We start from the raw sequence: 14461 nt of genomic DNA on the forward strand, positions 1-14461 counted from the left end.
TTGTTAAAATGAAATTCAGATCCCAGGGAGGAGTTGGATTCTTATATGGGGGTGTAATCATTGTTTCTTTCAAAAAGGCCTTATAGAGCCTGTGTGACATGATAGTAGAGCTCTTCTCTCCTACATTGAAATTTGAAATTGCTGCTAGTTGGACTCTAATACTAGAAGGAGCCGCACCTTCATGAAAAGGTTTGGTTAAAAATTGTAGTATAGAATGTATAGGCGCAGAAAAAGGGTCTACCTGATTATCAGCTGCCCATATTATGAATCTATTCCATTTACTCTTGTATACTTTACAGGTAGAGGTTTTATGGCAGGACAACAGAATATGTTTTACCGGAGAGGACAGACTGGGAAATCTGGCAGTTAAGGGAATTGTTGCAGCCAAGCTGTCAACTTGAGATTGTGAAGGCTGGGATGTGCCATTCCCGACAGATGCGTCAGTAGGTCTAGAACCAGGTCCAGAATCCATAGTTCATCCCGAAGATGAGGCTGTAGAAAGAGAAACCAGATTTGATGAGGCCAGTACAGTGCAATCAGGATTATCATGGACTCCAACAAACTTGCTTTCTGTAACAATTTGGAAATCAGAGGAATTGGGGAGAAAGCATATAGGAGTTCCAGAGGCCAATCGTGAAAAAGTTCATCCCTTGGTCACCCCCCCCACCCCCACCCCACCCAACAGGAGGGATTAGGGCAAAGTATTTGCTGCATTTGGTATTGGTGGGTAAAGCAAAAAGATCACAGCAAAGCTGGCACCATTTCTGGAAAATCTCTTTGGCTACTTTCTGATTGAGACCACTCATGGGGCAATAATATAGCCCTCCTCAGTTTTTCTGCAATTATGTTGGGTTTCTCTGGGATGCGCATTGCAGTCAGAAAGCGTTTGGAGGTCGTTGCTCATTGCCTAACCCTTAGAGGTCCTTGACAAAGGGGATAAGATCTGGTTCCTCCTTATTTGTTTATGTACCAGACTACTGACATATTGTCTGACTGAACTGCTATCATTCCTAGGGGGAGAGTGTCCTGAAATACTTGCAACACCAAAAGCACTGCCCTTATCTCTAGGATGTTTATGTGCAAGTGAGCCTCTTGTTTCTGCCAGGTGCCTTGGACTGTCTTTCCTGGATAATGCCCCTCCCCATCTGGGAAGCGTCCATTGTCACCGTGGCCTGGAGTTGAAGGAGGGTAAAGGGACGGCCTTGAGATACTGAAGGAGAGTGAATCCACCACTTGAGATCCTTTTTGCAAGAATTGGTTGTGAAAATCTTGTGCGACATTGGTAATTCCAGGATTGACCACTGTGTGGAAAGTAACCAATGAAGCATCCTCATATGTAGCTGGGCTAGTGGACTAAGTACGATAGATGCTTCCATCTTAACCAGAAATTGTAGCACTTTTTTTGCCGTGGCTAGAATCTTCCTGATTAACCATTTGACGTGAAGACAAAGATCATGCACTCTGTTGTGAGGGAGTCTTGCTATCAGCATGGTTGTAGCTATCTGCCCCTATAAAAATTAAATTTTGAGTTGGCTGTATAGCAGATTTGTCATAATTTACTGCAGTGCCCAGGGAGGAGCAAAACTGAAGTGTGTTGTCCCTGGCTTGTAGCAGAAGATGCCTGGTCAGGGTGGCTAGGAGCCAGTTGTCCAGATACAGAAACACCCAGAATCCTCGGAGTCTCAGGTGAGCCACCATTACTGCCATACATTTGTTGAACACTTTGGGGTCTGTAGTGAAGACCAAAGGGCAGAGCTCAAAACTGGAAGTGACTGGGTCTTAGCTGGTAGCACAAAAACCTTCTGGATCATCTTTCCATTAGAATATGGTAGTACACATCCTGAAGGTCTATAGAGCACATCCAGTTGTCTTTTTCCAGGAATGGAAGAATCGACTGCAGTGTCACCATCTGGAACTTGGCTTCACCGATTTGTTGAGATTGCCGAGATCCAAAATGGGTCTGCAGTCCCCTGTTTTCTTTAAACTAAAAAGAATCTTGAGTAAGGTCCTCTCTGCTGGGACTTCTTGGATGACTCTTTTTATTAGCAACTTTTGAATTTCTAACTTTGCTTGTTCCTTTTGACTGGGTGGAATATCTGGAACTGATTTGTTTTCAGGACTGGGGAAGAGAGAAGGCAATGATATAACCCTTGGATAGTATGTCCTGCGCCCACTTGTTGGTCATCTTCCGCCAGGTTGCTAGGTGCAGTGACAGTCTTCCCCCAACTGCCCCTAGAGGTGAGCAGTCGAGTGCTCCTTCAGGAGCACTGAAAGGGTCTGCCATAGAAAGATTCTTTGGAGCCCTGATTCTTTAGGCCTTCTGTGCTCCTGGGGTGGCGTCTTCCCTTACTGTCCCCCCCTCTGCCCCTGGGGGAGCTACCTCCCTGTGTGTCTTGGTAAGACCTTTGAGATTTCCTGAACCACATCTTCCCACTACCCCTCTGACCTTTTGGAAATGATCTGGTGGGTGTGAAAAAATATACTCCAATAGCAGACAAGGTCTTACCTTCCTTCTCACACCAGGTTAGCGTTTCTTTAACTATGGGCCCAAAGAGAGATGAGCCATCAAAGGGAGCATTAACAAAGTAAAACTTAAAGGGCTCTGTGAAATCGCAAAGGTGCATCCAGAGCTACCTTCTAATCAAGATGCCTGAACCCACCACCCTACTGGTTCCATCTGCTCATACGAAATAAGTCTCATGGACGAGTTGACTAACAAGTTGAGGTTAGCGAGCTGTGTGTTGATCTTATCTGTTGCCACATTAGCTACTGCTCCTTGGAGGGAGTCCGACAGCTTTCAGCAGGTCCCTCTGAAGTCTGGTGGAATGAGTGAGATAGTTCAGCGATAGTAGTGTAAAAGCCACTGCGGAGAAGTGGCACTTCCCATATCTATCCATGGTCCTGGAATCCTTATTAGGAGGATGGATAGAGGAACTGGTCTTGGAAAGTTCCTTTTTTGTGGCGGCCACCACAACTATGGCATCCACTGCTACTCCCTTGGTGAGAAAAGCTTGGTCTTTGGGTGCTTTAATGTACTTGTTTGGCCTCCTAGGAGTGGGTTCTGTGGAGTCAGGGGTCTCCCAGGCCTTCTGAGAGATTAACTGAATAAGCTCTTCAGAAGGCAGTGTCACCCAAGATGGTGAGATCCGAAGGCCTTCAGGTATATCGACTCCTCGACTAAAGGGGACAAGGACTGCCTGTCACCTCTCTGTTTTAAAATTTCCAGGATGTCTTCAAAGGAGACGTCATTAGGAGGTGGCTGAGGGGACCCTTCTATTTCATCAAAGTCGGTATCTTCATAGGTTCATACTAAGCTATCTGCCCTGGGGCATTTATAAGCCTAGCCCGAGTGTGTTTGGCTTATGCCACCCTTTGATTTGAGTATACTGTGCCCTTTTTAAAGTTTAGTTTACTGTGCCTCTGTCTAATAGTGACACGGAAGTAATCCCCGGGACAAACCTACGATCCCCCATCCACTCATCAAGATTCTTCTTGAAGAGAGTCGGTGAGGTGCTCTGCCTAACATGAATTGGAATTCTATTCCAGAGCGAAGGGAGCCTTTGGGTTATGAATCTGTCCCTCCAGCATGTTCTATTTATTTCTGTGCTGAGGTTCAAGTCCCTCGAGCGCGTGTCTCTAAGGTATTTAGATTTACTGAGGTGGAGCATGTCCATTAATTCTGGGTTGGACATAGCTTTATATGTCAGGCATAGATCGCCTTGAAGTAGGCGGTATGCAACTGAGTAGAGCTGGAGTTTTTTTAACCGAGCAGCATATGGCATCTGTTTGAGTCCCTTGATCCTCCTGGTGAGGTACTTTTGGGGTCTTTCTAATTGCTGCAGGTGTCGGGTAAGGTACATCCAAAAGGGGGCATTGTATTCTATGATGGGCCTGATGAGGGATGAATAAAGGGGCACGATTACCTCTCTTGATCTAGATGTGAATCCTTTCATGATGAGGTGGGCTATGCAGTAGGTCTTTCTAACCACTTTGGCAATGTGGTTGTCAAAGGAGAGATTGCTATCAACCTGGGTCCCCAGATTCCTAATTACTTTCTCTGTACTTAATGGGTTACCACCTATGTGGTAATTTGTGGGCACATTGTTTTTGCCAAAGGGTATGACTGTACACTTTTTGGCATTTGGCTTTAGACCATGGCTTTTGGCACCAATTATCCGTCTCTGCAAGACCTTTTTGAAGGATGTTTGTGTCAGCTGGAGAGTCAATTATGGCACCCAGTTTGCAGTCATCTGCAAACTTGGTGAGCCATAGTCCTCCCACGTTGGCCTGTACCTCAGAAAAGTAAATACCGAACAAAAGAGGTCCCAGGACAGAACCTTATGGGATGCCACTTGTGACCGGTTTCGAGTCTGACATGGCCCCAGCAACTCTGACTCTGTGGGTTCTGTCTTTGAGCCAGTTTGCGACCCATCTTGTGACATAGGTGTTTATATTTAGGCTGGATAGCTTATCTATGATGCCTGAGTGGGGTATTGTGTCAAATGCCTTTGCGAGGTTGAGATAGGCTGTGTGGACTACCTTCCCTTCATCTATGGCCTTGGTGACTGTTTCGAAGAAGTCGACCAGGTTCAAAAGGCAGGATCTGCACTTGACAAAGCCAAATTGGGTAGGATCTAGTGTCTGTAGGTCCCCAATGTCTTTGTTTATGAGTTCTATGATGATCCTCTCCATAGCCTTGCATACTAGGCTAGTCAGGCTTATGGGGCGATAGTTTCCAGGGTCCGCAGAGGCGCCACCTTTGTGGAGTGGGACCACTGTTGCTGTAAGCCATTCTTTGGGCACATATCCTGTAGTGAGGCTGAGATTGTACAGCAGTTTTACTTGAGGGATTAGTTCTTCTTGGAGTTCATGTAGGACACAACCCGGGACACCATCTGGTCCCATGGAAGCAGTGTTTTTTGCTTTGGAGAGGGCGGCCTTCACCTGAGCATCAGAGATGTTTGGGAGGCTGCACTCTGCCGGGATAGATACTTGCTCTTTTGGGGGGGAGGGGGGGGAGAAGTTTGCACTGATCCTGTCTGCCAGGATATTGGCAATGTCTGTGGGTTCAGTGTATTTTTTGTCGTTTAAAATCAACTCAGAACAAGTTTGGGAGTTGCATCCCAGGTTCCTAACATAACTGAAAAAAGTCTTATGATTGTCTTTAGTGTCCTGTGCAATTTTTCTCTCGAAGCTGGCCTTGGAGGATTTTATGAGGGATCGTAATTTTTTGCTAGTACTGATCAGAGATGCCTTCCCTTTTAGGGATTTTGCTCTATCATGTAGTAGCTTCCTCCTTCTGTTGTACAGTTTATTTATGGCTGGGGTCCACCAGACTGGACGCCTGCCTTTGGATGATTGGGTCTTGATTTTGTTTGGGATAGCATGATCCATGCATTCCTGGAGATGTCCATAGAATGCGTTTATATAGGATTCTGCAGTTTGGGCTGTAGTTTCCACTGGCTCTGGGGCCTTGAAGGATTCCACTTTGGTTTTGAGAAGTGTGAAGTTCGCTTTTGAGAAGTTTTTCACTTTGGTTTTCTGGGCTGGGGGTGGGGTCGGGATGTGGATATCCAGTGAAATTAATTTATGGTCTGATCTTACCAATGAGGGATATACTTCTGGTATGGAGCATAGAGTCCCCATGTTGGTAATTATCAGGTCTAGTATGTTTTCCCCTCTTGTGGGAGTGGTGACTAGTTGTTCCATAGCATTTGAGTTTATAAATTCCAGGAACCTTTGGGCTAAGGTGCTGGGGCTTGAGTTATGCTCCCAGTCTATGTTTGGGTAGTTGAAGTCACCCAATATAATGGTGTTCGGAGAGATCTTCATGTTCTCCAATGTTTTCAGGAATGCCGAGTGGGATTCCTGACTTTGAGAGGGTGGTCTGTAGGATGCTATAAACTGAAAAGCAGTCTTGCCCACTGTCAGTTGCACATGGATGGTCTCCGATACTTCGTGCAATGCCACTAACCTGGAGGTGTGGATATCCTTGATAAATATGGAAACTCCCCCTCCTTTTGTGGTTCAGTCCGAGTTTTGGGGTCGAAAAGCATGATATGAGGTATAACCTGGTAGTGCTGGGGTGCTCTCTGGAGCCTTGAACCAGGTTTTTGTCACTGCACAGATATCGATGTTCTCCATACTAAGGAGAGCTTCGAGTGCATGCATCTTGAGGTTAAGACTTCTGGCATTTAGCAGCATTACCCTTAGTTTCTTGTTCCTTGTGCTGTCTATGGAGGTGGGTTTGACTTTTGAGCCTTGCCTAAAAAAGGCACTATGGGGGTGGCAAGAGCCTTTGCCAATATCCGAAAGCCCAGGGGTGACAGGTGCAAGCCGTCCCTAGAGAAGCAGCGTGGCTTGTCGAGCATGTCATCCCAGGCTGACAGACACTGGATCCCCTTTGAATGACACCAAAATTTTAGCCAATTGTTAAAATCGATCATTTTGTCTTTATACTGTGGCATCATTCTAGGTGAGGGTAAGATGCTGCTCAAGGTCAGGGTCATACTGGCCTGGGCTACATGATCAGAGAGCTCCTCTATGTCTCTTTTCATGTAGTCGAGGGAGGTACGTCTCAGGTCATTCACGCCAGTATGTACAATGACTGAGTCATATTTGTATTTGCTTTGGAGTGACCTGAGTGCTTGCGTTATGTGGCGGATCCTAGCACCCGACAGGCAGCTCACTGTGACCTTCTCTTTATTCAGCCTGGTGAGTGGGACGTCAGTGTGTCTGACAATAGAGTCACCTATTACAAGAGTATCAGGTGTGTTATTCAGCCTTAAGGGCTGTGACTGCTTGGCACACTGACTTTGTGAGCTATGTGTTGCACGTGTTTTGTTTTGGGGTATCGTTTCCTTGGATGTCTGCTTTGGAGGTCTCTGTTGCTTAGGTAGATTTATATTTAGAGCCTCCGAGTATATTTTTGTGTTTTTATGTGTTTGGTTCACTGTTGTGGTGGGACTATGTGATACAGGAATTGTGTTGTGTGAGGTTACCTTCTCCTCCTGACTGGTTACACCAGTTTTGAGATGAGAGAGCTCAGCCTCCAGTTTGGCAATATGGTTGCATCTCTCACATATATTGGAACCTGTTTGGAGGAGGAGAGGGTTGTCCGTGTACATGAGACAGTTGTAACATTGCCTCAAAATTCCCAGATTCAGCAGCTGGACTGGAGAGGAAACCATTGACTGACCTTTGGACATGCTAGAGTAATATAGGGAACTGAATTAAAACGGACCAATAGGGGACAAGGTAATTGTAGAGATTATAAGAGTAAGTAGTGCTTATGGTTTATTAGTGCTAACTTGTAAAATTACTTATTTGGACCAGTGAGGGGCCTTAGAATGAGAATATGGTGTTTACTTTGAGAGATAGAGCAGTTCTAAGGGAAAAAGTGAAGAGCAGACTTCGTGGAGCCAGGAATACTTTAAACCCAATTAGGCAGCGCTGCCCCATGTTGCGCTATGCGCAAAAACGTGCAAAAGAGGGTTTTAAGCGAGGGAGATCAAGGAGTTAGGAATTGACCCAAAATGGCCAATAAAACTACAGTTTCAAGGCAGTAACCACTCCCACAGGGGCAGGCAGGCTGCTCAATGTTTATCACTGCCACTGATGAACACAGAGACTTCCCTTTAGCCCAAGCAAACAATGGCCTCCAAGAAACTTACAAACGGTTCAGAACAGCAAATCTGTAACTGAACTTTTTTAAATCTCAGAAAAGTGGGGAAAAAGCAAGATTGTTTTGTTTTTTTGTTTTTTTTAATGAAAGCAGAGGTTAACAGGTATCAACAAGTTAGAACAGTGCAGTAAATGACCCCACACTTGAGTGCTAGGCCAGAGACAGATAAAATGCAAGTTTTAAGAAAAAAAATGATTTAAAAATAAGTGCAGGCAGGAAATTCAATAATCAGCTCTAGGTTGTGTTCTAAATACAGTTACCAACACAGAAATCAAGTTTAACAAGCCAGAAAATGCTCAAAAGTAGGTGGCAATGCAGAAAAACTTAACAAATAATTTGAAGCAAAATTATTTGAAGTGACGGACTCTGGGGAGTCCAGATGCTTCCACTTGCATGGTCTCTTCCAAGGGACTTCTCAGTGGGGTACTCTGTGGAAGTTTTGAAAGAGGACGGAGTCCCCTAGGGAACATCCTGAGGCCTTGGATTCCTGCAGTCCTGTGGATGGAGATGATGTAAAGACACCTGCTCTGACTAGGGAGGAATTGACAGAGAGGACCGCGCCTGAGACTGAGGAGCAGTCATCACCCTCCTCATAACTTCGAAGCTGACCACCCCTGCTCCAATGAACTCCCTGCACCCGACAACACAGATGTTGGGGCTGAAAGAATCCTTGGAGCAGGAAACGGAAGCTCTGATGAAGAGGTGGGAGCCAAACCCATCTATGTCGAGGACCCAGGAGACAGGGTCGGATCCCAGGGATCCAAACTGGCTCCAAGGACCCAACCAGTGAGTGTCAGTTCCCAGAGGTCTGCTGCTCTGACTGAATGGAGATGTTCAGGGCAGGCATCAGATCTGAAGAGCTAGCATGCCCCGGTCCCAGTGCAGACACCAGTTGGATACTGGAGTCTTCCGGCTCCGAAACTGTAGGGTGGATCGGAGGAGGAATAGGTGCCGAAGGGGAAAGATGAGACTGATCCGACTCCTTTGGGTTTGGATCCAATAGCAGCTTGGCCAAGGCAGATGTCTTGAGAAGCCTCTGCACCACCCTATCCACATCTTCATCTTAGAGGCTCCTAGTAGACCTTGTAGACAGAGTAGGGGATCTAGATCTGGCTAAGAATGGAGAATGGTGCAGAGTATTAATCGGCTGCAAAGATACAGATTGGCTCCAATAACTGTATTCCGTGGGTTCATAGGTGTGTACTAGGCTAATGGCCCTGGAGCGTTTACAAGCCGAGCCCATAGATGTGCCTTGGCATCGTGCTGCCAGACGTTGGTTCCCAGTGCCTCTATCAAGTAGAGCCACTGCAGTGATCCCCGGGGTGAACTTTCTATTTCCCTTCCACTCATCAAAATTTCTCTTGAAGAGGGCCAGTGAGGTGCTCTACTTGACATGTATGGGAAGTCTATTCCAGAGCATGGGCAGTCTCTGGGTTATGAACCTGTCCCTCCAGCATGTTCTGTTGATTGTGGTAATGAGGTTGAGGTCTCTGAAGCGTGTTGTGCAGAGAGATTTGGATTTCTTTAGATGTAGCATTTCTAACAGAGCTGAGTCAGACATGACTTAGCAAGTCAAGCAGAGATCGCCTCTTAGTAGATGATGTGAGACGGAGAATAGCTGGAGTTTTTGAGTCTGTCCATGTAGGACATGTATTTAAGGCCTAGGCTCCTCTTCATGAGGTACTTTTGTGGCCTTTCCAGCTGTTGCATGTGTCTAGTGAGGTACATGCCAAATGGGCCATTATACTCGATAATTGGCCTAATGAGGAAAGAGTAGAAGGAGACAATGACCTCTTTCTTCCTGGATGCAAAACCCTTGGTAATGAGATGTGCCGCATAGAAGGACTTTCTGACCACAGTGGCAATGTGGTGGTCAAAAGAGAGGTTGCTGTCAACCTGTGTCCCTAGATCTCTTATAATGCCTTCAATATTCACTGGGCTCCCATTGTTGTGGTAGTTAGTGGGAACTGAGTTTTTCCCAAAGGAGATGAAGCCTTTTTGGCATTAAGCTTAAGGCCATGGTTTCAACACCAGTCATTGGTCTCAGGGAGGCCGTTCTGTAGGATGTCTACATCACTTGGGGAGTTAATAATGGCTCCCCGCCTGCAGTCTTCTGTGAATTTGGTCAGCCACAGTCCCTCCGTGTTGGCCTGGACTTCTGAGAAGTAGATGCCAAACAGGAAAGGACCCAGGACCGATCCCTGTGGGACTCCACTCATGACCGCTCTGCAGTCTGACTTGGAGTCTGCTACTTTCACACTGTGGGTTCTATGAGCCAATTTGCAATTGACCTAGTGATATAGGGGGTTTTGATGCCTAGTTTGGTGAGTTTATCAATAATACTTGCGTGGGGAATTGTATCAGAGGCCTTGGCCAGATCGAGGTAGGCTGTATGAACTGCCTTGCCTCGTCCACAGCTCTGGTGACTGACTCAAAGAAGTCAACTAGTTTGAGCAGGCATGATCTACCTTTCACAAAACCAAATTGCATTTGATCTAGAGTTTGGAGATTCCCTATATCCTTGTTAATTTGGTCCATGATGATGCACACCATAGCCTTACATATCAGACTTGTCAGGCTAATGGGGTGATTATTCCCAGGGTCTGTAGTCGCTCCCCCTTTATGGAGAGGGATGACTGTCACAGTGCGCCATATGGTAGAGACAAAGCCTGAGGTGAGGCTGTGATTGAATAGGGCACACAGATGTGGTGCCAGTTCTCTTTGTAGTTCATGTAGAACACATCCAGGGATATTGTCAAGTCCCATGGAAGTTGTATTCTAGGCCATGGACAATGCAGTTTTAACATGTGCTACAGTAATGCTGGGTGCCTGGCATTCCTCCAATACTGTGATTGGTCCTTTGGGGGGGGTAAAGCTCACACTGAATCTGTCGGCCAGTATGTTGGCAATATCTGTTGTCTCAGTATAGGAGGTACCATTGTGCAGTAACTCGGAGCAAACCTGGGTATTGCTGTGGAGATTCTTGATACAACTATAGAAGGTTTTGTGGTTGTTTTTAGTGTCTGCTGCAATTCTGCCTTCATGGCTGGCTTTAGAGGTTTTGATGAGGGATCTTAACTTTTTGTTGCAGCTAATAAAAGAGATTTTCCAGTCTTGGGACTTCACCTTTTTCTGCAACAGTTTCTTCCTTCTGTTGCAGAGTTTATTAATGGCAGGGGACCACTAGATTGCCTTCCTTTTGTTTGGAGGAGAGCTTCTTGGTTCTGTTGGGTATGGCTAGTTCCGTGCATTTATGTACATGTTCATACAGTGCATTGGTGTATAATTCGGCAGTCATGCATCTATTTTCCATTGACATGGGTGCCGTGAAGTTAGCCACCTCTGTTTTTAGGAGCCCAAAGTCAGCTTTAGAGAAGTTTTTCATTGTGGTTACCTTTGCGGGGGGATATGGATTTCCATGGTGATTAGTTTGTGTTTGGATCTAACCAGGGAGGAATTGACTTTTGGTTTAGAGCAATGGTTGCACATGTTAGTAATAACCAGGTCAAGGATGTTGCTTCCTCTAGTGGGGATAAGAATGAGCTGGTCCAGGGCATTGGAATTGATGAATTGCAGGAAGTGTTGGGCCAGTGTATTGTTGCATGAGTAATTGTCCCAGTTGATGTAAGGGTAGTTGAAGTCACCTCATATGAGAGTGTTGGGTTGGACCCTAACACTTTCCAGGATGCTTAGGAACGTGGAGTGAGAGTCTTGGGACATGGTTGGGGACCTGTAGCAGGCTATGACCTGAATCGCCATCTTACCCAATGTTAGTTGTACCTGAAGTATCTCGGATGGGCTATGCTGGGCTTCTAGTCTGCAGGTGTGCATATTCTTTATGAATATGGATAATGGGTCTTTCGGAGCCGAAGGATCAGTGGAAGTTTTCAGAGCCAAAGACTGTCCTCCGAGGAGGTCTTTGCTTCGGAGGTTGAAGCCTGCTGCAGAGGTGCTGTCAGAGCGGACTCTATAGGTAGTTTGGCTTTCGTCTCCGAGGCAGATTTTGGAGCTGAAGAAGGCCATTTTCCCACTCTCGCTGACTTGTCTGATTTAGGAGATGAGGGATTAACAGAAATAGCTTCAGAGAATGGGGTTTCAGTGACCCCTTCAAAATCATTTTTTTTTTCCATTCCATAGGTGCCTTTTGGTTGAAGGCATGGCTTATGGAACAGGCCTCCTACAAATGGAGAGGCCCCAAACAGTAAAAGCATAAGGTGTGCGAATCACTGAAGGGCATCTTTTTGTGACACTTTTTGCATTTTTTAAAACCCAAAGGTTTGCTGCCTTTCTGGGACATACTGCTAACAACAGAAACAAACCACTTAACTAATGAAAACTATACAAAGATGAAACTTAGTTTATATATGTATATATATAATTTTTTGTTTTGTTTGTTTGAGAAAGTAAACCAGAACAACAACAATAACTACGAGGGGAAAGGAGCAAGTCCTCTAACTTAAATGGACTTGAATAACTACCCACTAACTAAAACGGGCAGTTGATCAGAAAGGGAGAGGAAGTAAAAATAGCAACACTACCAGCAGAAAAGAGTAAGGAAAAAGGTAAAGGAATACCCTCTAACTTAAATGGGTATAAGTTAGACACCCTCTAACTTAAATGTACGCTAATGACAAGGGAGACAAAACTAACAATGGAATTTTAACTACATGTAGTCAAAAATATTAATTACAACTCTAGCAAAAGGAAATAACAAAGAGATGTCAAAAAACTTAACCCAGAGCTTGCTTGGAAGAACCTTCTCGCACCGTGGCAAATGAGATCTGGGAAAGTTGGGGAACTGCATTATGGGTAGGGAAGGAAGCCCACGAGCTTTGCTGAAGACTTCAAGCTATTGGAAAGGCCGAGATGGATCCGACACATTGGATCTGAACCTATCAGTGAGAATAAAGGTAAGATTAATAGATGAATGTGTTGTTGTCAATGCCTGGCTTCAGTTTGTGGATGCTGTCATCATGTGCAACTCTTGTTAAAGATCTGCTGCTGATGATTAATGTGTGACTGTTGCTTAGGCATTTAGCACAAAGAATTAAGGATGTTTGCCACTGTGTTTTATCCTGTAGTTCTGGGTTTGACTCTCTGTCTCCATTTACCTTCTGTGGGATTCTGAGCAAGTCACTTAGCCAGACAGTATCCCCTTGCCTCTATGAAGAGAGGCACTTATGCCTAATTAGGTTATGGACTTACCCATTTAACAAACAAAATAAAACCATTTCTTATTCCTGCAAAGTATTTTTGTTTTAAGAACTACGTTATACCTGTTCATGATCTGATGCAAGAACTTGCATTAAAGGCTGCATAGATTAGTACGCTTTTATGAGTTACGTGTTCTAGTCTTATAGCACTTTTTGCTCCCCTGCTTCATCTTATGACTTTCCTACCCAGTGCCTCACATCCATCATTGGGTCTGCCAGCTTCTCCACAGTAGCCCCAGACATGCTGTGATACAGCTAGGGTTGGTCAAGGACCCTAAGGGCGTCCAGTCGATGTAGCCATCACCATTCATCCCAGAGAGGGTATTTTATTAATGACTTACCCTATTGCTCCCTCCTTCCATTGCAGTGATTGTGGTTTATATTCAAGGGGTGGATATGCAGCGTGTTGCCCCATCTCCATGGCAGCACAGCCCTAACCACCACACTTAACCCTCCTTGGACAACTCTCCCTCAATGCAACATCCTTAGTCTGCACTAGGGATCATCATAGGGAGCCACCCACCCCAGGATGGGTACGCTCATCCCTCCCTGCCACTTTATCAATCTCCCGACCTGCTAATCAAATTTGTGTCACGCTGGGCCGTAGTTCAGGTTTATCCCTGTATACCACTAGAGCATTATTTATACGTTATGTGTGATGTTCCCTGCATCTTATTGAAGAGTATATAATATACTGCAGCATCATTCTACAAAATCTGAGTTGACATCACAGTTGCAATTTGTGTTTATTAAAGATGCCAACCAAATATTTGATGTAAAAAAAATGTTGGTTACCAGGTTTCATTTTACTAGTGTGAAGAAGCTGACAGATGGGGATGAGATGAAAATTCATAAAAATAAACATTACTGTAGTTTAGAATGGAGGGAAAACACAATATTATAACCCAGTTTAACTTTATTTTTGTTTATCTTTATTTTTATTTTGCAGGAACAGATTATGGCTTTTGCCAGCAAATGAGTTGTTTCAGATGTCCAGACTTCAGGCAACAGAACATTATCAAAATATGATGACATTTGTGCTTTGAAATTTTTATAATTTTGCTCCTCATTAATAATGGATGTGAAGTGAATTATTTTGAGTAAAATAAAATATATTTATGGACCACTTTTTTCTAGAATACATTTGTAGTGATACATTCTAATCAGCAGTTTACTATTTGCTTATGGTGATGTCTTTTGATTGCTAGGTAAAGTGAGAAAATTGTAAAATGTCATGAAACAAATGTGGGGCATTTTCTTTCTGAATCAGAAAAGTTGATTTCTTGAGAAAATATCCTTGATGGTGAGTTAGGAAATATTGACAATGAACATGGAATCTGAGATTTGCTTCACTGTGATTGAATATTTTGTTTTTGCTTACTTACATGGGACAGATAAAGGAACCTCCAAATTGCTCCAAAAATATGCCCTAAATAATGCAGAATATTCCACAATGTTATTCGTGTTTCACTGTTGCAGTCATTACATTTGGGTAATCTGCTGGCAGGTTGCCCTCAGTCAGCCTGAATTCCAAAGTCTTGGTCCTGCGTCGGTTATGGTCCCT

General features: G+C 44.6%; 1 protein-coding gene across 3 annotated transcripts in view; it reads left to right on the forward strand.

Annotated features, from left to right (window-relative positions):
• Positions 1 to 14023, forward strand: part of COQ6 (coenzyme Q6, monooxygenase) — a 340661-nt gene extending 326638 nt beyond the window's left edge. For all 3 annotated transcript variants that reach the window (XM_044074721.1, XM_044074722.1, XM_044074723.1), the window contains one exon: positions 13847 to 14023. In XM_044074721.1, coding sequence (XP_043930656.1) covers positions 13847 to 13876 — 30 coding nt within the window. In that variant the 3' untranslated portion in view covers positions 13877 to 14023. The remainder of the gene's footprint in view (positions 1 to 13846) is intronic.
• The last annotated feature ends 438 nt before the right edge of the window (positions 14024 to 14461 follow it).

The sequence above is a fragment of the Protopterus annectens genome, chromosome 6.part0 (assembly GCF_019279795.1).
Source record: "Protopterus annectens isolate FY-2018-M chromosome 6.part0, PAN1.0, whole genome shotgun sequence".
NCBI lineage: Eukaryota > Metazoa > Chordata > Ceratodontiformes > Protopteridae > Protopterus > Protopterus annectens.